At 60.4% G+C, this 21,934-nt stretch overlaps 1 protein-coding gene across 4 annotated transcripts in view; it reads right to left on the minus strand.

The window, feature by feature from the left end:
• Window positions 1–3,324: 3,324 nt before the first annotated feature.
• Window positions 3,325–21,934, minus strand: part of Tom1 (target of myb1 membrane trafficking protein) — a 35,690-nt gene continuing 17,080 nt past the window's right edge. For 2 of the 4 annotated variants that reach the window (XM_048802384.1, XM_048802376.1), the window contains 5 exons: window positions 20,554–20,670; window positions 18,143–18,276; window positions 16,745–16,778; window positions 16,351–16,448; window positions 3,325–3,670 (listed from right to left, as the gene is read on the minus strand). In XM_048802384.1, coding sequence (XP_048658341.1) covers window positions 3,340–3,670; window positions 16,351–16,448; window positions 16,745–16,778; window positions 18,143–18,276; window positions 20,554–20,670 — 714 coding nt within the window. In that variant the 3' untranslated portion in view covers window positions 3,325–3,339. Of the gene's footprint in view, window positions 3,671–8,024; window positions 8,785–8,857; window positions 8,898–10,072; window positions 10,133–12,002; window positions 12,079–12,598; window positions 12,635–12,800; window positions 12,813–13,352; window positions 13,367–15,456; window positions 16,247–16,301; window positions 16,449–16,744; window positions 16,779–18,142; window positions 18,277–20,553; window positions 20,671–21,934 lie in introns of those variants that run through there. The other 2 variants (XM_015482783.2, XM_048802391.1) reach the window with 2 other exon arrangements.

Here is a 21,934-nt window from a genome sequence, read left to right on the forward strand (position 1 = left end):
TATATATATATATATATATATATATATATATAAATGACCACTGAGTCACATCCCCAGTCCTCTTTATTTATTTATTTTTGTTTAGAGTCAGGGTCTCACTAAGTTGCTTAGGGCTTGGCTAAGTTGCTGAGGCTGGCCTTGAACTTGTGACCCTCCTGCCTCAGCCTCCCCAGGATTACAGGCGGGCACCACTGTGCCGGGCCCCAGTCCTTTTTATTTTTTCAGACAGGGTCTCGTTAACCTCTGAAATGTTTTCATGATCTCAAACTGAACCTCCAAACCCATCAAACACTGGGACCACCTGAGTTTATGGCTTAACTTGCCCAGGTCAAGTGGCCCTGGGGAGGTGTGAGCGCCCTTCTCTGGGATGTGCAGGGGGGACCTGAAGGCGCCCTCCTGGCCTGGATCTCCCTCAGCAGACGAGGCCCGGCCTGAAGCGCGGCTCATGAGGGGGCGTTGTGCCTGTGGGTTGTGTTTTTGAGTGTCCAGAGGACGTGACTTGATCTGCAGTTTACCTGCCTTGCAAACAAGCTAGTTCGAAAGCCCCGCTGCACCTCGCCGGCCTCCAGCTCACGGCTGGGCAGGTTCAGCGCCCAGAGGTGGCGAGTTGGCTCTTGCCCGGGCTGGCGCTACAGCTTTCTAGAAACAGCAGCCCCTCCTCTCCTCCTCCGCCAACGTGGGCGCGTTGGAGAGACTGGCCCCTGGTGATGCGGCCAACGTGTTGACTGTCCCACTTCCCTGGATGGCAGACCCCCAACTGGCTCTGGATCCAGGTGGAAACGTAGATCCAGGAAAGGTGGGCCCAGTGCCAGGAATGAGTCACTTTTGGTCTAAGGTATAGACTCTACGACATTCTATGATTATTCCATTCCTCTTTGCCTGTGTCATCAGGAGGTGAATCCCGTGACGGATGAATGACCCGTCAGGAGATAAAGAGCGGCTGTCTGAGGAGATGACACTGTAGCAGAGCCCTGAAGGACGAGTGAGTTAACTTGGAGGTGTCCTACAGGGCATGTACAAAGGCCCTGTGGTCTGGTGCTGAGACTTTTGAGGTGTGAAAGAGCCCATGTGCCTGGGTGTGAGGGGGCCAGATCCCAGGGGCCTTAGAGGCCAGGCCAGGAGTGGGTCCATTCTATTCTAGCTGCTTGCGGAAAGTGGTCCCGGGTGGGCAGCGTCCACACTTCAATCCCCTAACTCCAGGGCCAGTGAAAGTCCGAAGTCCTCCTGAAGATTTGGGGCCCAACGTTTCTACCACGACCCCGCCCCAGTGCCCGTGCTTCTTCCTGGGTGTTTCTGCTCAGTCCTGGGCTGACTCAGATGTGAAACTTCACCCTTCTCCTTTCCACAGAGCCCTGCTCTTGACAAATAAGCGTGACCAGGACACTTGCTAAAGATCTTGGGGTTACAGGGAGGGCTGGGATCAGGTGCCATCTGGGAAGCGCCTGTCTCTCCTCTGGTCTTCCCTGCCCTCCGCCTGGTGCCCATCTTGCCGCCCCCACCCCCTGGAGTCCCTCCCTGGCCTTACTCGACCGTCCGTCTGTGGCCATCGCAGACCTGGACTGAAGCGCAGCTGTTTCCTCTGTGGCCTGGGACCTGCCCTGCACCCTCTTGTGCCCCTGGTGAGCCCCAGGAAATTCTGCTGACCTCCTTGTCACCCTCAAGCATGAAGAACTCCAGCTTCTATCTGTTTTGTTCAGGGCTGGGGTGGAAGCCGGTCGCTGTGCCACGGAGCCACATCCCCAGCCCCCTGTTTTATGTTGACCCAGGTTCTCACGAAGTGGCCCAGGCTGGTTTGAACTTGGGATCCTCCTGCCTCGGCCTCTGAGTAGCTGGGATCACAGGCGTTGCCCCCACACGGGGCATTTGGAGACCTGGGTGGTTGCAAATTTAATCTCACATCCAGTGTGATACCTACCTCCTGCCCCGTCCCCAGCACCTCAAGGCTGCCGGGAGACTCGGGGACAGAAAGGATGACGTGCAGGCACAGGGCTTGGACCCACAAATGGCAGGGTGGTAGATGGGCCATGGGTGGAAGGACGGGAGGATGGGACACCTAAGCCCAGCGAAGCGGATCCCACCCAGGCGCCTCCTCTCTCGAGTCTTTGAGAAGCTCCAACGTGCCAGCTCCGCGGGCAGGGGGTGGGCTCCTGGTTGGAGAGTGGCTGGGGAGAGGGGAAAAGCGGGACTTCTCACTTGGCACTGGGTGTCTAAAGGCCCAAATCACCAAGTGCCAGGGATGGCGGAAGAAGCAGGGCTGAAACAGGAAGCCACCTGAGCGCCCAGGGGCCCCCGGAAACTGGTTTGTAGAGTGGAGAGCAAAGCCATGTTCACGAGGGGCTAGTGCTGGGCCAAGGTCACTGACGGGGCGTCCAGGAGCATGACGGCCGAGGGGGGCAGCAGCACAGCAGAGCTCCTGGCTGGCACCGGGAGGCGCTCCCCTGAGCGCCTGTGCTTTTCGGTTGGGGTTTCTGCTCCCAGCCAGGGGGCCATAGGCTGTGCCATCGGAAGATGAGGGGACAGTTTTGGGGACAGGGCTGTGGAGTGACTGGAGCACATGGGCTGGAAAGATGTCTGTGCAACACCCACCGTCTGCTCCCGGACGCACGGGAAGGGAGATACGAACTACTCCACCCCTTGCCAAGTGCCTGGTACAGCGGCCCCTGCCTGGGCACTGCCTCTGCCCTGCAGCTGCTGCAGACCAAATGGCACCATGAGGCCCAGCACATGGGGTAGCCTATGCGCACATCTGTGTGCCTGAACACACACACACACACACACACACACACACACACACACACACCACTGTGCAGGCAGCACACGCGGTGCCTTTTCTAGCCTCACCCTAGAGTAAAACGCTCGTCGCCCTGACCGCCCCTCCACCCAGTAGCCAGGATCCCTCTCTTTGCAGGAAAATGTCTCAGAAGCTCCCCTCAGTGGCGTGACAGCTGGTGGCCTTTCTGACTTACCTTCCGAGGGCCGCAGGGAGGGTGGGTGCCGAGGGAGCTGGCACCGCCTGGTCCTGCCGCTTCCCCTTTCTGGAGGCAGGGTGGGGGAGGGTCCCCAGCCTGGGTTTCGTTTCCTCTGCGACCCTCTGGCTCCTGCCTCCCAGGCTTGTTCCATTGAGCCCCTTGACAGGTGTCCCCCTCCCCTGCAGTCCTGGGGGGACAGACCCAGGGCCCCGCATCCCCATCTCCGTAGATGTCGGGTTCTTCTCTGGAGGGGGATGGTGGAATTTGGAGACAGGATGGAGTAGCAAAGGCCGAGGGGACCTTAGGTCACATCCCTCACTTAGCAGCTGGGGAGACTGAGACCCAGAGAGAGGAAAGGGCTTGGCCCAGATCAAGCAGTAGGTGGGTGGCCACGTGGGCTGGGCACTCCTCCACCCAGGACCTGCCTGACCAAGGCTCTGGCTGGAGTCTCACCCTCTGTCCCTGCTCTGCCCTCTCTTGGTTGAGGCTGGGCTCCCTCTTCCTCAGGCCAGGCTGGACACCGAGCCTCCTGGGACCGGGTGGGGAGGGCCGAGGGCCCTCCCTCTTCCAAGCTGGCCCCCTCTCTGGTACATTCCGGTGACCTCTGAATGTCTAAGGGCCCCGTTGGCCTGACTCTAACCCACTGGGGAGTTGGGGTGCAGGCCAGCCTGGGCTCTCTGCCTCTGCTGGCCAAGCCCAGGCTAGTTCAAGCAGGGGTCTCCCAGCCACCACAAGGCCCCACTGGGGGGGACGTTGGTGCTACACGTGCTGCCCTCTGCAGAGCTGGTACCTGGGAGGACGGGCCCCAGGCCTGGAGGGCATCGATCGATACATCTGATTGCTGTTGCCTGAGTGTGTCCCCACAGGTTCATATGCTGAAGCCCTAGTCCCCAGAGTCCCCAGACCTCAGCCTGGGACTATATGTGGAGACAGACCCTTTGAACAGGTGCTTAAGGTAAAGTGAGGTCACTGGCTGGGTCCTAATCCAGTATGACTGGTGTCCTTTTAAGAAGAGGAAGTGGCGGCTGGGGACATAGTTCAGTTGGCAGAGAGCTTGCCTCAAATGCCCAAGGCCCTGGGTCCAACCCAGCACCACACACACACACACAAAACAAACAAACAAACAAACAAAAAAAACCGGAAGAGATTGGGGACAGGACACACAGGGGGCGGCCACCGAGGAGGACACAGGGAGACAAAGGCCACCTGCAAGATGCTGAGAGGCCTCAGGAAGCACCCTGCACACCTGACTCCTGGACCCTCAGCTGCAGAATCAGAGAGAACCCACTTCTGCAGGCTCAGCCCCGTGGGCGCTCCCGGCCTGGCGCTCCCCGCACACACTGACCAGGGATTTCTGGGGTGAGCGGGTCGTCTGGAGGTGCAAATCCTAGAATCAGACAAACACCTGTGTGGTTTGTGGGGACGGTGGGACTCGGACGTCACTTCTAGGCGCTTACCCTGACCATCTGCTGACACGAAGCCTCCCCTTTCTCTCTCTTCCTCCCCTATCCCTGGGCAGCCAGGCAGGGACTGCTCCGAGGGGGTGGGGTGGGGGCTGCAGCGGCCCAGAGTGGAACGGGGCCTGGGCCTGGTGAGGAGTGGCTGTCCAAGCAGGGGCCACGGGCCACTGGAGGATGGCGGGAGGACATCGGCAGGGGCTGGGCAGGGGCAGTAACAGACTGGGGACTGAGCAGCCAGTTAACAGAGGAAGGACAATGGGAATCAGGTTTGTCGCCATTGGACCAGGGCGTCACAGATATGGAAAGAGGAAAGGAGAGGGGACCTGTCACCATTGGACCAGGGCGTCACAGGTGTGGAAAGAGGAAAGGGGAGGGGATCCGCGGGCCGAATGCAGCTGGAGCTGCTGTGCTGAGCGCCGATGGCCACACACACCCAGAGACGCGGGTGCCCACCCAGAAGAGCCAGAGCCCGGTCCCAAGGAGCTTGCCTGTCACCTGCCCACCCCAGCTCCTCCCCACAGCCCCTGAGTCGAGAAGGCGTGGGAAGACCTGAAGCTTCCGTTGATGGAGTCCCTCGTCCTGTCACAGCTGAACCAGGCTGTGGGCCAGGTCCTCCCGCCTCTAGCTCCCGGCCCTCGGCCATTGTTATCCAGCCTCACGGGGCCTGGGGACACACCTGTAATCCAGCAACTCAGGAGGCCGAGGCGGGAGGATGGGGAGTTCAAGGGCGGCTCAGAAACTTAGCAAGACACTGCCCCCCGCCCCCCCCAACAAAGAAAAGGCTGGGGATGTAGCTCAGTGTAAAGCGTCCCTGGATTCAATCCCAGGACTGAAAAAATTAGCCCCACCACAGACACTAGTATGGCAATATGTAAATCAATGGATGTGTAACTGATGTGATTCTGCAATCTGTGTATGGGGTGAAGGTGGGAGTTCATAACCCACTTGAATCAAAGTGTGGAATATGATATGTCAAGAAATTTGTAATGTTTTGAACAACCAACAATAAAAAATTAAAAAAAAAAAAAAAGAAAGCACTCAGTAGGGTTAACTATATAAAAAAAAAAGGTGTGCACGCACTCGTGTGTGTATGTGTGTGTGTGTGTGGCACAGGGCAGAGGGCCAGGAGTTTGTGTGGGGCAGTGCTGCAGCTGGCAGCCACCCTGCCCCTCCCAGTGTCATTATAGAGTGGTGGTCCCGGCCCTGAGTCCTGGTAGGATGGATACGTGCAGCACTGCTGCCATCTGGTGGTCACTATGGGATACTGACCCCGGACCAGGGCCAGGGCCTGCAGCGCCCAGTCAGAGCATCTGGCCACCTTGGAGAGGCAGGGCTTCCTGGAGCCCCCACTGCACGATGGCAGCACCCCACCCCCCGTCTGCTCCTGTGGCTGGGATGAAGACAGCTGGCCGCCCTTGGAGCAGCCTAGACGAGGAAGGGGGCAGGCACATTCTCTGGTTCTCGCCTGCTGGGGAGAAGGCAGAGAGGTGGCCCTGAAGGGAGAGACCACATAGGACAGCTGGGAAGATGAGCCGGTGTCCCTGAAATTACCCAGGACCAGAGGGCAGTGCTCTGGACTGGGTGTCCGGAGCAGGGGCCATGCTGGAATAGACAACGGGATGACCCTATGTGGCTACCTGTTCGCTCATCAACCTCCAGACCCCCGTGATGGAGCAACTGTTATTAGCCCATTTTATGCATGAGGAAACTGAGGCAGAGAGGTAAGTCATTCACCTGACCACACACAGCTCAGAAGAGGCTGCATTAGGATTTGCTGTTGGGTGACAGCTGGAGAGGTCAGGACGTGGACACTGACATGGCAGGAGGAAGAGGGGTCACTGTCCAGGTCCAGGGTGGGGCTCTGCCAGCCCAGGGAAGGCAGGAAGGAGGGCAAGGGTGCAGGTTCTGCAAGAGCTTCTGGGCGGCTCAGGTGAGCACTTCCTTACAAGCCCGGGCTGCCCTCAGGGGCCTGGCTTGGCTCTCACCTCCAGCACAGTGGCCCCACATCTGGGTGTCAGCCTTCCGTCCATGGGGCCAGATTGTCCACCCAGGTGGGCCCTAGGAGGGAAGGAACTAGCCCCACCGAGGGTCCCTGGGCAGAACACCAGGGCAGGACAGTCTGTGTGTAGCTCGCCAAGTTAGTCCCTGCCTCCCTGCTCTGAAGGAAGGAGAAACCAAAGCTCAAGGAAGCCGGGCACACCCAAGACCTGCAGCTCAGCCCCTCCCTGATGCCATCATGTCCCTGGCCTGCGGTGGCCTTCCAGTTGTGACCAGGACCAAGGGGACAGTCACACTTCTTCACGCTACCCCATGGCACAGGTGGAGGCCCCTCTGCCACCCAAGGCCCCACCAGGCAGCTGCTCCTTTCTCATGGGGCCAAGATCACGCTGTTGTAGGATGGGGACTCAGCCTGGCCATCCTCATGGCCTCCTGCCAGGTCCTCCCTCACCACCGCCCAGCCCCGCAGCCTCCTCTCTGGAGGAGGAAAGCTCCCTGCAGCCAGGGCTGTCTCAGCCAGCGGGAGCCCAGGGACCCCACGGGGCCCTTTCTGTCTGCACCCCGGCTCTCTGGCTCCACCTCCGCCGGCCTCCCAGCTCCCGGCTTGGTGCTGGCATCCAGTGACCCTGTCCTTCATCTCACAGCGGGTACAGCTGTCAGGTGTCCTCATTGCCTCTGTCCTGCAGGAGCACCACGTCCTCAGGCTTCCCTCCTCCCCAGGACCACACCTGGGCACAGCAGGGTTCAGGGAACCCGGTCACAGGTGGAACTAATCACTGCAGTTTTAGCCCCTGGAGCCACCCATGGAAGTTTCCTTGAGCTTCCTGGTGGCCACAGAGAAGAGGCAGCTTTGGTTTTGATCCTCATGAAATCACGATTCCCCTAAAGGCTCCGTTGTGGAGAGACTGAGGGAGCAGGCCGTAGGGACGGGCAGGGCAGGTGGGCTGCAGTGTGAGGGGACCAGGGTCCCTCTCTCCCATCAGTCAGTGCCTAACTCGGCTGGCGCTGCCTCCCGGAGCCTCAGTCTCCCCACTGCAAGTGGTGTTCGAAGCACGGTCCCCACTGGGATGTCGTGAGGGGTGGCTAGGACAGGCCAGGTGTGACGGGGCCCTGGCTCATCTGCAAGCCCTGAAGCTTGGCCTGGACCATGAGTTGTCCCGGGGGCAGCACTGCAGGCCTGCATGGGGGACAGGGTGGGCCTCGGGTCTGTGGGGCCTGCTCGAAGCCGCTTTCTTTGCCTCCGCTGTGCCTGCAGGGCTGGGCCGCATCTGATCTGCCACGTGTCCAGCTCCAGGCCACGCCTCAGAGCACAGGTGCCACCCAGACAGAGAGCAGCTGGAGGAGGAGCTGCCCACACAGCCTGGCCACACCCGGGAGCCCAGCCCCGCAGACCTAGGTGTGCTGACACTGCTGCTCTCCTCAGGCAGGCCAATCTCTGGGGCCCTGGTGCCAGCTCTTCTGACCACCACCAGCAGGGCTGGACCAGAGGGTGCCTAGAGCCCACAGCAGGCCCTCTTGGGGGCCTGGTGTGGAGTCTGGACCCAAAAAGGTGGTGCCCCAAGACCCAGGCGCTCTGCTGCTCAGAGTGATGCAGCCAGAAGGGTGATTTTCTCTTTATTGGAGGGTACAAAAGGCACCTCGCCCTGTACGAGGGATCTTCCAACAGGGCATGGGGCTGCCGGGAGACGGAAAGGAGGGGAAGGCAGTGAGGGAGTGGGGTCCCGGGGCCCCAAGGCCTCATCTTGCAGCTGTGGGCTGGCGAGGCCTTGCCCCTAGGGTGGGTGACCTACCCAGACAGCAGCTCAGCACAGCCTCCGCCCCGGCCCTGCACAGCAAGCCAAGGCACCGGGAATGGGTAAGGCCTCGGTGGGCAGTGTGGGCTCCGAGGCTCCTCTGGGGACAGGACCAGGGTGGGGATCACCCAGGAAAGGAGAGCCACACTGGGGCACCAAGCAACCAGACGGTTGCCTGGAGCCCCCCAGTTCCCAGCAGCTGCGGTGGCTGGTGTGGGGAGGGGGCCGAGCAGCCGGGGTCCAGTGGAGAGCCAACCCCGTCCCCAGTGCATCCCGCCGTCCCCCTCCCCGGAGTAGCACGGCCTAGCTCTATCCTTATGGAGAGAGGGGTACCCAGCCACAGCACTGACGGGGGAGGGAGAGCCCAGGGCAGGGAGGAGCAGGCCCTGGGTGGAGGGCGCCCGGCCCTGGCTCATAAGGCAAACAGCATGTCCTCGTCCTTCTCCTGGGTCTTCTTCCGAGGGGCTGCGCCAGGAGGGGGTCCTGGTGGGCCCTCGGCTGAGGGGCTGAGATTGGGCAGCCGCTCGGCAGCTTTGGCCCGTTCTTCCAGGAACTTGTCAAACTCTAGTGGGAGAGAGAGAGGGGTGGGCTGGGAGGCAGGTCCCTGGGAGACGGGGGTGGTGGGAGGGGGTACTACCTTCACTGGTGACGCCCGTGGGCTCCTCGGCGTTATTGCCCTGAAGAAGAAGGAGACAGAGGTCAGAGGGCCACCGGGGCTCATCCATCCAGCATGGCCCTGTGGAACTGGCCTGGGTAACACACCCGGCTCTGACCCTGGCCAGCCCAGGACCGGGGCCCGGGTCCCCACTCCACTGAGCTGCAGGTCTTGGGTGTCCCCGACTTCATTGAGCTTTGGTTTCTCCTTCCTTCAGAACAGGGAGGCTGGGACTAACTTGGCGAGCTACACACAGATTGTCCTGCCCTGGTGTGCTGCCCAGGGACCCTCGGTGGGGCTAGTTCCTTCCCTCCTAGGGCCCAACTGGGTGGACAATGTGGCCCCATGGATGGAAGGCTGACACCCAGATGTGGGGCCACTGTGCTGGAGGTGAGGGCTGGGGAGGGGCTGGGGCATCTGCTCCCAGACAGGAGGCCCCGAGTCCTTGCCCCTGGCTGACTTGGGCACGGGCCTGGTCTCTCCACTGGCAGAAGCAGCCTCTGGCCCGAAGTTCCAGATTCTTGTCTGGTCCTTGGTGCTCAGAGAGGTGGGTGATGGATACTGGGGTAGGAGCCCTGGTCACTCCTGCTCCTTCTGGTCTCCAGGGGCAGGGTCGCAGGGCTTGGGGGCGTGGACGCCTGCCCCGGTGCCTCCATTAGAGACGAGTGGCGAATTGCCCTGGGCTGGGCCCCTGAGCTGCCTGGCAGTCTTCTATCTACGCAAGGGGGGCAAGCTTGTCTCCCTGACAGTGGCTGACGTCTCCCTGACAGTGGCTGACGTCTCCATGAGTGCTGCAGAGACGGTGACCGGCACTGCTGACCGTGTCTCCCCTAGGGGGGCTGATACCCCCTGGGGCCTCACACCAGGATCAAGAACCTGGAAGGGTGCCGTGCCAGGGGGAGGCAGATGGTGGCCAGGAACGGGGACCAGATGTTCACCCTGGTCCCTCTGGGGGACAACTCTACCCTCATCTTTTTTTTGTGTGTGGTGCTGGGACTGAACCCAGGGCCTTGTGCATGTGAGGCAAGTGCTCTACCAGCTGAGCTGTGTCCCCAGCCCTCTACCCTGTCTCGCGGCCGCTCCTTCTTTCCTTTTTAGTGCTGCGCTGGGCGTATTTAATGGGGAGTCTGTTGTTGCACATTCGTTTGGGGCCGTTCAGTCTTCAGGAGAAAAATGGGATTCCCTGTCAGGACTCACCACGTCAGCAGACAGCCACTGCTCTATGTCCTCCATGAGGCAGGCCTGGGTGACAGGGATCTGGAAGGAAAGGCAGGGGTGAGGCTGGGAGGGGCAGTGCTCTGGGTGACCAGGCAGAAGCCCCAGGGTCCACCAGCTGGGTGGCAGTGGCCGTCCCCATGCCTGCCTGAGCTGCTGCTTCCTTAGACGGGCACTTCCTGCTGAGGCAGACCCTGGGATTCCTTCCTTTGAGAGCGCAGGACCCACCACCTGCCCTGTGCCCAGCTGGGGAGGGGTGCCCGACCAGGAGACCAAGCAGGGGATGGGGACGGGGTACTGGAAGCTGGATTAGGCCAGGTCAGGGGGAGTCGCTCCCCTGAATTCTGACACGCGACGGGCGCAGTGGGGCTCCAGGCTGGGGGAGCACCCTGCAAAGGCCCAGGGCAGGGACTACCCTGCCCACAGCTTCTCAGAAGCGAGGCCCAGGGAGGGACCAGAGGTCTCTCTCTAGCCATCAAGGTGGGGGCAGGGACAGGGTTGGTGGCTAAGCACCACCAGGTCCTGTCCCCTGGCACGTGCACAGACTCAGCTGATGACAGAGGGAAGCAGAAGAGCCCGAGAGAAGTGAGGTGCTGGGTGGACCAGGCAGTGGTCTCGGAGGGTGGCATTCTAGACGGGGACATTTCAGTTTGGACCATATGGTCTCTGCCACAAGGGCAGTGGTTTCCTTCTCTACCCATTCTGCAGCTGCGGGTCATGGGCACAGACTTGGAGGCTGGCTGGTCCTCAGAGCAGCGTGACTCCTGGCAGCCTGCGGAGCACCCTTGAGCCTCTGCCCTCACCTGCAGGAGCACGGCCCTGGGCTGTGATGGGGTGGGGGAGGCGGGGGTGGGGATGAGGCCCACGGAGTGCTCACACGGCACCTGTGCGGAGCGGGGGTTCGGGGGCCATGAGTTGCTGCTTGACCGCTTTCAGAGAGAGGGAGAGTGAGTCTCTCCAACCAAGCCAGAGTAGTCTCCAGCCCTGTCCCCCAGCCCAAGAGCCCACTGGGAGGAGCAGAGCCCAGAGAGAAGGCAGGGCCGGCTGCCATGGCCCGCGCTGCCCTGCTCTGCCTGGGGAGCCCCGACAGCCAGAGCGGAGGGAGCAGGACGGTGCTGAGTGGCGGCCAGCCCAGCCAGGAGTGGCCTAAGCCACGGCCCCTTGGTGTGTAAAAGTGCTGAGGGGTGGTAGGTGCCACTGCACAGACCGGAGGCCCTGGAGTCCCTGCTGGGGAGGCCCTGGAGTCCCTGCTGGGGAGGCCCTGGAGTCCCTGCTGGGTCCCGCCACCCCTGCTCCCTGCGTGGCTCTGGGTGACTTGCGAATGGCTCAGAAGCTGAGACACAGGAGGGAGAGTCCAGTCCCCAGGAGTCGCTGGGCTCCTGCCTTTCCTGCTGGCCTGGGGACAGGCTGGATGACTTCCGCAGCCTAACGGGTGTCCCAGTTCCCTGCTCAATCCTTTTAAAATCAAAGTCAAATAAATGTCCCTCCTGATCTCAGCACCTTCCAGTGACTTCTACCTCACCTAGGGAGAAAGCAGTCCTCCCAGCCACCCCCAGGCCCTGCCACCTCACATTTCCTCTCCCACCACTCGGCCCCACCTGGCCTTGGAAGCGGTCATGACCCCGTGTCGCCCCTGGCCCTGGCTTCTCCAGCTTCCTGTTGTTCCCAGCAGCTCCCGGGAGCCCCGCCCTGGCCAACTGGAAGGGGTTCTCACAATGCCGGATGCACAGGCAGAGGTACAAGGCTTGTGCCTGGAGCTGTGTCCTCAACTGTCCACTGGGAATAACTGTATTAGCCACATAGGACCACTGGGGAGCCAGAGGGGGGAAGGCTGTGGACTCTGGGCCCAGAGCCCAGCAAACAGCAGGCCCACCTTTGGGAAGGTACCTGGTGGGACTGGCCTTCTGCTTACCCCTCCAGTGCTCTGCTGCCGGGCGTCCAGGGCTCCAGCCAGGCCATCTGTTGCTTGCGGGGCTTCATACTTGACCCTGAAACACAGAGGCATTTGTGGCCATCAGGTGCTGCCCTGGCCACACCAGGCTTGGGCGGGAGATGAGCTGGACTTGGAGTCCCTGTGTGGACTTGGGTGGGGCCCGGGCAGGGGCAGCTCAGACCACAGGGCAGGTGTGGGCTGAGGGCTCCTCCTCCCTGGCCTGCCTGGGGATGGAAGAAAAGACCCCATTTTCTGCCTCTGGGGACCAGGCTTAGGCACTTGACCTGTGTGACAGGCGCCAGCAAAGCTGGAGAATGTAGGGGGGTCTTTGGCTAAAGACCCAGAACAAGATCCCCAGTGGCTACGGCCAGGTTTGGCCAAGCTGAGAAACGCTCCATGATCCACGCTCACGGAGAACGGTCTGCGGGGCCTCTTTGGAGCACTTCCTGTCTCATAATTTCATCAACTGGTTCTGAAAGGTGGCACCTGAAGGGGACCCGCTGGTCTGCTGCTGAAAACAAGGGTGCGGGCTGCCGGGGGGAGCTGCGCCCTGCCTGGCTCACCAGCGCTGGGACCCTCCCTGATGACCTGCCAAGGCCCGGCCAAATGTCCTGGGGGAGGCCAACTGCCAGGCAGGGTGGAAGGGGCAGGGCTGGGAGGGACAGGGCCACTCGGCTGCTGGCCGGTGAGGAGAGGGCGGGAAGTGTGTGCTGTGACGGAGGAGCAGCCCCAGAGGGACCAAGGGCATCACCCAGAGTGGGAGGGAAGCTGGGCCACAGGGCGGCCAGGCTTGGGCGGGAGATGAGCTGGACTTGGAGTCCCTGTGTGGACTTGGGTGGGGCCTGGGCAGGGCAGGTGTGGGCTGAGGGCTCCTCCTCCCAGGCCTCCCTGCTGCTGTGGCGGGGCCGTCCAGGGCNTGTATTTTTTTTTTTTTTTTTGGTGCTGGGGATGGAACCTGGAGGTGCTCTATCACAGAGGTGCATCCCCAGCTCTTTTCTTTAAATTTTTAAAAAAAATTTGAGAAGGGTCTGGCTAAAATGTCCAGGCTGGCCTCAAACCTGTGATTTTCCTGCCTCAGGCTCCCAAGTCACTGGGATTATAGATGTGGCTTGAAAGAGGCTTATTTTTTAAAAAAATTAAAACCATTTTTATTTTTTATTTTTGGAACTGGGGATTGAGCCCAGGGGCGCTTAACCACTGAGCCACATCCCCAGGCATTTTTTTTTTTTTTTATATTTAATTTAGAGACAGGGTCTTGCTAAGTTGCTGAGGCTGGCTTTTTTTTTTTTTTTTCTTTTTTTAAAATTTTTGCTGAGGCTGGCTTTGAACTCATGATCCTCTTGCTTCAGCCTCCTGAGTTGCTAGGAGTCCAGGTGTGTGTCCCTGCACCCGGCTGAAGGGGGCTTCTTGGGCAGACCCCCACATCCCAGAAGCACTGCTACACACCCTCCCCCAGAAGGCACAGCAGCTGGTGGAGTGCAACTGTGGGCTGGCTCATCCTGTCCCTGGTAAGTGACGATTTGCAGGGCCGTCCAGAGCCAACCTTGAGGCCAGCGTGGCCTAGGGGTGTGCTCATTCCCTTAGCATCCTTGGCTAAATCTGGCAAGAGCTGACGAAGACACGATGCCAAGGATCACACACCCTGACCCAGAGGTGGCTGCTAGTGGGGGGCGGGCAGCAGCCCGGATGCCGCCTCTAAGATATGCCAGGTGCATGTGGGAAGGGCCGGGTGAGGCATGTGGCCTGGGAGACTAGAGAACCCTGCTTCCCTTCACTCCAAAGAACTCCGTGTTCTTTCCTGATTCCTTCTCGCCCTGCCCCTCTCTCCCCCACAAGGAGTAGCCTGAAGCCCGAGGCTCGGCTGGGCCAGGGACTGGCCCTGCAGCAGCAAAGGGCAGCACAGCCTGTGGAGCGGCCCTCGACCTCCTGGGCAGAGGACAGACGGGGCCACTTGGTAATACACTCATCTAAGAGCTCCAGGCCTGGTGCTTCCTCCCCTTCCCCCAGCCCCTCACCTTGTGGGTCCTTGGGCGCCCTCTGCAGAGCTGCCCGCCCTGCTCTGTGCCCATAACGCCCGCCCCTCCTGCAAGTGGTCCCAGAGCACAAGCAGCAGCCGCAGCACAGGCCACTCTCCCTGGGAGACTGCACCCTGCAGAGCAAGCTCCAGGTGCCATCTTCCCTGTCCTCAGGGCCTGTGCCCTGGAGGAACAGCCCAGTGAGAGCACCCTCCAGATAGGCTGGCACCGGAACACTCAGACACACTCTCCAGTGTGCCAGGGCGGCTGTCCCTGGGGCCTGTGGGCACGGGCCACCCCACAGTGGCAAGTCCCCCCTGACCCATTAGCTTCCACCGGCACAGCAGCCTCAGTAGCGTCCCTAGCTCCATGGCAACCGTGAGCTGCAGGCCTGGGGCACCTGGGCTTGAGTGTGTGCACTCTACCAAAGTGAAGCCAGCCTGCGGGGCATGGTGACGACGCGCACCTCCAGTGACAGCTACAGCTACTCAGAGGCTGAGGCAAGAGGATTGAAAGTTCAAGGCCAGCCTTGACCACTTAGCAAGATGTCTCAAAATTTTTTTAAAAAAGGGGCCAGGGATGTTACTCTGTAGCTCAACGATAGAGAGCTCACCTTGCATGTGTGAGGCCTGGGTTCACCCAGTACCAAAAACAAAACAACTCAAAAGACAGCTGCTTGCGGCCCAGGGCTGGCTCTGGTTGGGGGCAGGGCAGGGAACACCCTGGATCCAGGTTGTGGAATCCTAACTGGGAGGAAGGGCCCCTCCTGCTGGCCGTGGCCTATCAGACCGGACCTGGATTTGCTGGTGTGGGCAGGGGATCAACACAGAGTACCCAAAGCCAAGTGGCAGCAGCTCAGAGGATCTTAATCTAGAACTTTCCTTGGCTGTAAGAATCCTGGCTGCCCACAGCTCAATCCAGGTGGTCATAAGCAAAGGGATGAAGAGGCCACTAAGGGAAATGCTTCCCCGACAAGCACGTGGGGAGCCAGTTTGGGAGAAGTCAAGGCCAGGGGCGGGCCCTCAGACACACCTGCCTCGGCTGCTGAAAGCAGGTCCCCAAAATGGACAGCGTGCAGGAAGGGCAGCCCACCTCTGTCCCAAGGCAGGCCGGCCTGAGTGGGCCACAGGACTCCCCTGAGAGCAGGGTGGCTGGGCTTGAGAGCCCCGAGGATTCATTAGGGAACTTCCCTGGCCTCTGGGGGACGGGGGCTGGGGACAGTTTTGGAACCAGACAGCCCTGGGCTCCCAACCGAGTGACACCAGACATCAGTTGCCTGGCCTGACCCAGTCTCTCGGTGCCTCAGTTGCCCTCTGACCAGATTATGTCAGACTGAGGCAGAGGCGGTCNAGGCCCGGGGTGTGGTGCTGGGAGTGGCAGGCAGGGTGTGGCGCAGTGGAGGGCGGTGGGCGGGGAGCAAGCCACGGCCACTGTCTGGCTGCAGTCTGCTCCTGTCCGAGGTGCAGCAGGTGCAGCACGTCACTCCCTGGGAGCTGCAATGAGGGTCAGGGAACAGGAGAGGGGCCGCCCCCTATATCTGCTGGAGGAGGTGGGAGCAGGGCAGACTGGCTTTTCCAACCAGTGTTTCTGGGTGCTTCGGGTGGGGTCTGATGACTTCCTGGACTTGGCATGAAGCAGACAGTCAAGAGCATTCAAACCAACCCCATGGCTGGGGCGGGGGCTCAGTGGCAGAGCGCTTGCCTAGCATGTGTGAGGCACTGGGTTTGATTCTCAGAATCGCATATAAATAAATGAATAAAATTAAACAAACAATCCCTGTGACGGTGATGACGATGCCACCATTTACCAAGAGTGGTGGGGCTGGGGTGTAGCTCAGCGGCAGAGCAAGTTGCCTAGCACGTGACAGTCCTGGGTTCCATCTGCAGTACCACACACAAACCCAGAGTGCCCTCCAGGCCTGGCACTGGCCTGAGCCTGTGTCAGCTGTGAGCTTGTCCCATCCTCCTGACCCAGGAGGAGGGCCCAGCTCCCTCCTCCTCGTCCCCAAGAAGCAAGGAGAGGCACAGCGAGTCTAAGTCACTCACCTAAACGCACCCAGATGACTTAGGCCCTGGGGCATCAGCACAGAGGGACACTCACACAGCAGTGGGGTCTCTGACAAGCAGGGCCCAGGGCCTGGGGGACCCCTGGGGCAGCCCCAGTGTTTTGTCCTGAGTGCCAGCCTTGCCATAAGAGCTGGCTTGGGACCTGGTTTGGAGGGACACTGTCTCATGCTGGTGACAACGGAAGCACCCAGGACAACCAGGCTGCTATGGCACGGTGAGGTGCTCTCCCTGAGCCCCCCGCGGTACTTACTCATTCCTGCCAGCTGGGATGAGAGGTTGCCGGTGGCCACAGGGTCAGGGCCCATGTCGATCAGGTCAGCGGCTGGCTCAGCCTCACTTGGGGCCTGGGGGAGGAGAGGCCCCAGTGTCCTCCCGGCCTGCAGCCCCGCTCCCTTCTCCTGAAGCGCTGGCCTGCACTCTCGGCCCCCAGGCTCTGACTGGGAGTCAGGGGGCTTCTCTCCTCCACTCGGGCCCCTGCACCAGCTGGTGGCAGAGCTCTATTTGCCATGAAGGGGCAGGGCCGTAAGTTAGGAGACCTCCCTGGGAGCCCGGGGGCAGCTCCATCCTGCCTGGGGTGCTGGGGGAGGCCTCCTCCTCCCATGAACGCACTCGCTCGAGTCGCAGCAAACACGACTTTTACCTTGGCAGTTTGTCCTGTTCGGAACCGTTCAAACCTACAAGACAGAGAAGACCCCAGTCAAGGGGACGGACAGACAGAAACAGCTCCGGAGGAGCTCTGCAAACCATAGGTCTCAGAATCGACTCAGTGGGTCCACGTCAGGGAGCGCCTGCAGTCTGTGCGTGCTGTCAGCCGGGCCCCTCCTCCATTTGCTAAAGTGTCCCAATTTAAATGGCAGCCATAAGGCCACCTCAGTCACGACCAGCAGCCAACAAGCATGGCTAGAACAGAGGAGGGGACGGGGACATTGCCCTGGGACACCGTCTTCTCCTCTCACATGACTGTGCGCTGGGCTCGCTGGGGTGGTGTGGGAAAGGCGCGGGGTCTGAGCCTGCCTTATGGAGCCACCGAGGGGCTGAGGAGCTGGAGTGGAGGGAGTGGCTTGGGGACACGGGAAGTGGCATCACTTCTGAACTCCTGTCCCCTCGCCTAGTGTCTGGGGTTGGGGGTTCGGAGAGGACACTGACTAGAAGCAGCTGAGAATAGAAAGCACGGCACAGGAGAGGCCTGGGGACTGGTGTCGGGGGCCACCGCACAGCCCACGGCCTGAAATGCGGGAGAGGCCCTGCATTCCCCGGGGCCTTGGAGCCAGAGAGGCGGGCAGGCAGGGCCGTGGGGCCATTTCAAGTTAGATGGGGCTGGAGGAGGCTGGGTGGCCGGCATCAGGCACCAGGCGCAGGTGTGTGGAGGTCTCCAGGCACTGCCCCATGGACTCAGTCACCACCAGCTGCCACAGATGTGACAAGTGGAGGGCCACCACCTCTCGGGCCCTGCGGCCCTGTCCTCTTCCACAGCAGCAACTGAACACTCTTTTGGAGAGCTGTGCTCCCCAATCTCATGTGATCCTGATGGCCTGTCACTGAGAGGCCTTTTCCCCTCCCCATCTGGTGGGACAATGAAGCTAAGCCAGTCTTGGGGCTTCTGAAGCTTGATGAGTGTTTGGGGCTGACGGTGGCACCTGGGACATGGTCCAGGAATCTGCGTCCCCACCTTGACCTCAGACCCCAGAGCTGCCCAGGGGCCATCCTGCCTGTTTACTGGCAGCTTCACTGTCTTGCTCTTCTTTGGATTCTGAAAACTACTTATTTAATAAAGCCTAGAAAATTCTTTTCCGAGCTTCTCCAGGAAGGCCCTGAGTAGCCTACCGCAGGCCTAGTTAAGCCGAGTCATTGTCCACGGGCCCAGGGGCTGGAGGTGCGCAGCGGGCAGGGACAGGCCAGACCACCACAGCTGCAGGGCCCATGCTCTTGCCCCGCCTGCCCAGCCCCCGGGGCGGACTCCTTGCAGGCTGCAGGCCGCTCCAGGAAGGGGCTGAGGGTGTGGAAGGGCGGCTTTCAGGCCCTGGGGAGGGGGCACTACCTTTCGTGGCGCAGGAACACGTTGTTGAGATTGTCGTTCACGATGAGCAGCTCCTCGGTCAGCTGCTCGTTGGCGATGCGCGGGATGAGTTCCAGGACCCTCTGCTGCATGGCCCGGCACGTCCGGTGAAGCTCCTGCAGGGGCCGAAGTGAGACACATGGTCACTCGGCCCAGCAAGGCCATCCCTCGTGGACAGCGCGCCAGCCCTGGCCTGGCCTTGCAGGAGGGAGTGGTTTCCAGGGGATGGCTCTTGGTTCTACAAACAAGAATGCACACTTCACTTCCTGGTTTCTATACCCAAATTAATCAGATTAATTGGTCTTGAGATGGGGCCTTGCTATTTTACCCAGGCTGCCCTGAAGGCTGGGTCCAAGTGGTCCTTCTGCCTCAGCCTCCCCAGGAGCTGGGACTATCGGCACTTGCCACCTTGCCTGGCTTTACCTTAAAATTCAAAGCACAGGCGATCCCAACACGCTAAATGCTGCCGGTTTAACCTGGTGTGTGCAGTGTCCAGAAGGAAGTTTCTCCCACCATCTTTGCTTAAAACAAAACTCAAGACTGTTGGGGGCACAAGAGTGATGGCTGAACACAGTGTCACCACTTCTTTGGGTGTAGAAAAAACACGATTTCTCTCTAGCTGTTATCCACACATGCCGATCATGAATCTTTGTCCCATTATCTTCACTAATTTTTTAACTTGGGATGATCTCAGATTTCCAGCACTGCAGAGAGAGCGAGAGCTCCTGTGCCCGGCACTCAGTTGGCCACCTGTAAGAACAAGGTGATGACACTGGGTGGGGCTGCCAACTCGGCCGCGTGCTGGGGCCAGTGTTCCAGGGCCCGTCCACACTGCACTCGGTGGCACGTCACTACTTTCCTTGAGAGTGTCTGGTTTAAACTTACTTGGAGAAAATAAAGAAATGAAAGCCCCCAGCTTTGTAGGTTAGACTTGCAAGACTGTCTGTTCTCTGCCCAGGTACCTGCTGCCAGGTGAATAGGGGCCTTGGTCGTGAAGTGGGGGTGCAGAGAGCCGTGGGGTGTGGCTGATGCGTACTTTCTCTTGGGGCAGCAGGACCAGGGCTGCTTGCTGTTGGTTTTGGCTCCTGTGCACCCCGACACCCACCCTCCCCGGCCAGGCCTCCAGGGACTCCTCCTCAGCACTAGCACAGGCAAAGGCATCTAAGGTGGCCATCAACATCTGGGGCCTCTGCTCTTCCCTCCGTGACCAAGCACTCCGTGGCCTGGTTTCCGCTGTACATTCGGAGTGAACACAGGGCCACCTGTTTAATACAGCCTTCTAGAAAATTCTTTTCTGAGCTTCTCCAGGAAGGTCCTGTGTAGCCTACAGTAGGCCTAATTAAGCCGAGTCATTGTCCACAGGCCCAGGGGCTGGAGGTGTGCAGCGGGCAGGGACAGGCCAGACCAGTGGGCAGGACGCAGAGGGGCTGGGAGGCAGCACCGTGGTGGAGCCCTGGGTTCTACCCTCAGCATCATACTAAAAATAAAATAAAATAAAGGTATTGTGCCCATCTACAACTAAAAAAAATGTCCTCACAGATCCTGGGACACAGGAGCCAGGCCCCAACATGTGGGAGCCGTCACTGTGTCTGCCGGGCCAGCTTCTCCCTCCTGAGTCCCCTAGACCACTCATAGCTACCTTGGCCGGGGACACATGAGCTAGCTGCGTGCAGGCCCCTCACCCAGCCCTCAAGTCCAGGCGTCCGGCCAACTCCAACGCTCTCCCACTCCCACAGGGAAGGACTCCTAGGCCAGTCAGCTCCTTAGGCACAGGGACAAGAGAGTGATGCAGGTCAGACAAGCACTGAGCGCTCTGTCCCCTCACAGATTCTGCTGACTCCTGGGCTTTGGAGGTCCCCAGCCTTCTTGGTGCTCCTATGAACTGACTTCCACAGGGAGGGGGCCTCTCCCCAGACACAGCCCTCTGTCCTGTGGCACACTGGCTCACGCCACGCAGCAGTGACCCTCAACGCTCCCACCTGCCTGGGCCCCCGAGACCCATCTCATCTCAAAGTCCACATGACCCCGCTAAGACGCCCGTCCTGAGCAGTGGCTGAAACCTTCCAGCTCATCCCAGGGCCACCAGGGGGCTGACTGTGGACACGGGGCTGGCGGTTCCATGCAATTCCTCATTTAACGCTCACAGCCAGCCTGTACCAGAAGGCTACTGTGGCACCTGACAGAGAGGAAACCAGGACAAGAGGGGTTCTTTGGTCCAACAGAAGGGACAGAACTGAGGTCTCAGTTCCCATCTGAGCAGCCCAGAGCCCCTGCTGTCACATTTCCTCTGTGACCTGGAGGTTCCCAGCGAGCCAGGAAGGTTACAGCGTGGTCTGGGAAGGAATGCGGGTGGGCAAAGGGGCAAGGGGCACCTGGGCAGGGCCCTGGCTCACCTGCAGCAGCTCCAGGTCTGCAGGCTCCGCCTGGGTGGGCACCAGCTCCGTCAGCATCTCCGACATCACCCTCACGTTCCCACTCACCATCTCCAGCTCGCTCCGCAGCTTCCCAATCTGAAACCCACGGCCGGGAGTGAGGGAGCAGGGTCTGCAGCCCCTGGCGCCCGGGCGTGACACCGAGGAGCGGCCTGCCTGGCTGGCCCCCTCCCCAGGCAGCCTCGCTCCTGGCTCCCGAGACACAGCCCAGCCTCAGGACCTGTGGTGGGCTTGTCCCCCAGCACAGGGGCGTTACCAACCGTTGCCATCTCCAAACCCAGGAGCCAGGTCTGGCAGGCAGAAGCCGAAAGGCGCAGGCTGCGGGGAGAGAGGCGCCGTGTGGCAGCAGTGCGCCAGCCTCTCCTGGGCCCAAGGTGGAGCTAACAAGGCCCTGGGGATGGAGGCTCCTCAGGGAGAGGACAGGCTGCAGGCCCTCTCTCTCCAGGGAGAGCTGGGGCTTTGTCTCTCTCTGTCCTAGGAGGATGGGGACTTTGTCCCCCACTCCTTCCTGGGGGACTGGGATTTCTTTCTTGACCTTGGTCTGCTTCAGTGTCCCACTATGCCACCACCTTGAGCATAAAACTCAGCTTTAGCAGTTGTCTCAATGACCAAAGGGAGCCAAGGGCTTGGGCTTGGGGGACAGCGTCACAGTAGCCTGAGGTGCACAGCGAGGTGTCTTCCGAGGCGGGACCTGGGGATTCTGTGCTCACAGAGGTTTGTACGCTGATCGCCCCCATGAGACCTGCCTACAGAACCCCTTCCTCACACATCGGCTCCTGGCTCCGGCAGCCAGAGGACTAGCCTGTGAGAAATGCTGATGGACTCTGAATAGTGTGACCACGTCACAGTTGTCTTCAGAATATGAATGCCACCGGGGAAATTCATGACTGTGATAGCGCTCGCCATTTATGGGCTGCTTCATAGGAGCTAGCACACGGGTTGCTGGCTTAACCTTGGCACAGGTAGATGGCCTCCCACGTCCCAGCTTTCACAGCCTAGGGACGGTCGGAGCCCCCGCTCTGTTCACAACACCTGAAACCTTTGGACCAGCGCTGTGGTGTGAGAGAGCGGGGAACGCGACACATCCAAACCACAGGGTCCTGACCGCAGGAGCCTGGGGGTCACCCACCACACTCCTGACGCCATCACACGTTCCAGGGGACAAAAGCAGACTGTGAAACTAACCGAGAACCTCTCAGCGCTGCTTTGCGAGGACCCTCTGGTACTTCGAGGTCACCAGTCTTAACCCATGACCTGCTAGACCTCAGGCAAGCTGCTCGAGGTCATAGCCAGGGCGGGTGACTTTTGATTAGAGGTGGTTCTACATTTTTTATGTGCCTTG

The sequence above is a fragment of the Marmota marmota genome, unplaced genomic scaffold (assembly GCF_001458135.2).
Source record: "Marmota marmota marmota unplaced genomic scaffold, marMar, whole genome shotgun sequence".
Taxonomy (NCBI): domain Eukaryota; kingdom Metazoa; phylum Chordata; class Mammalia; order Rodentia; family Sciuridae; genus Marmota; species Marmota marmota.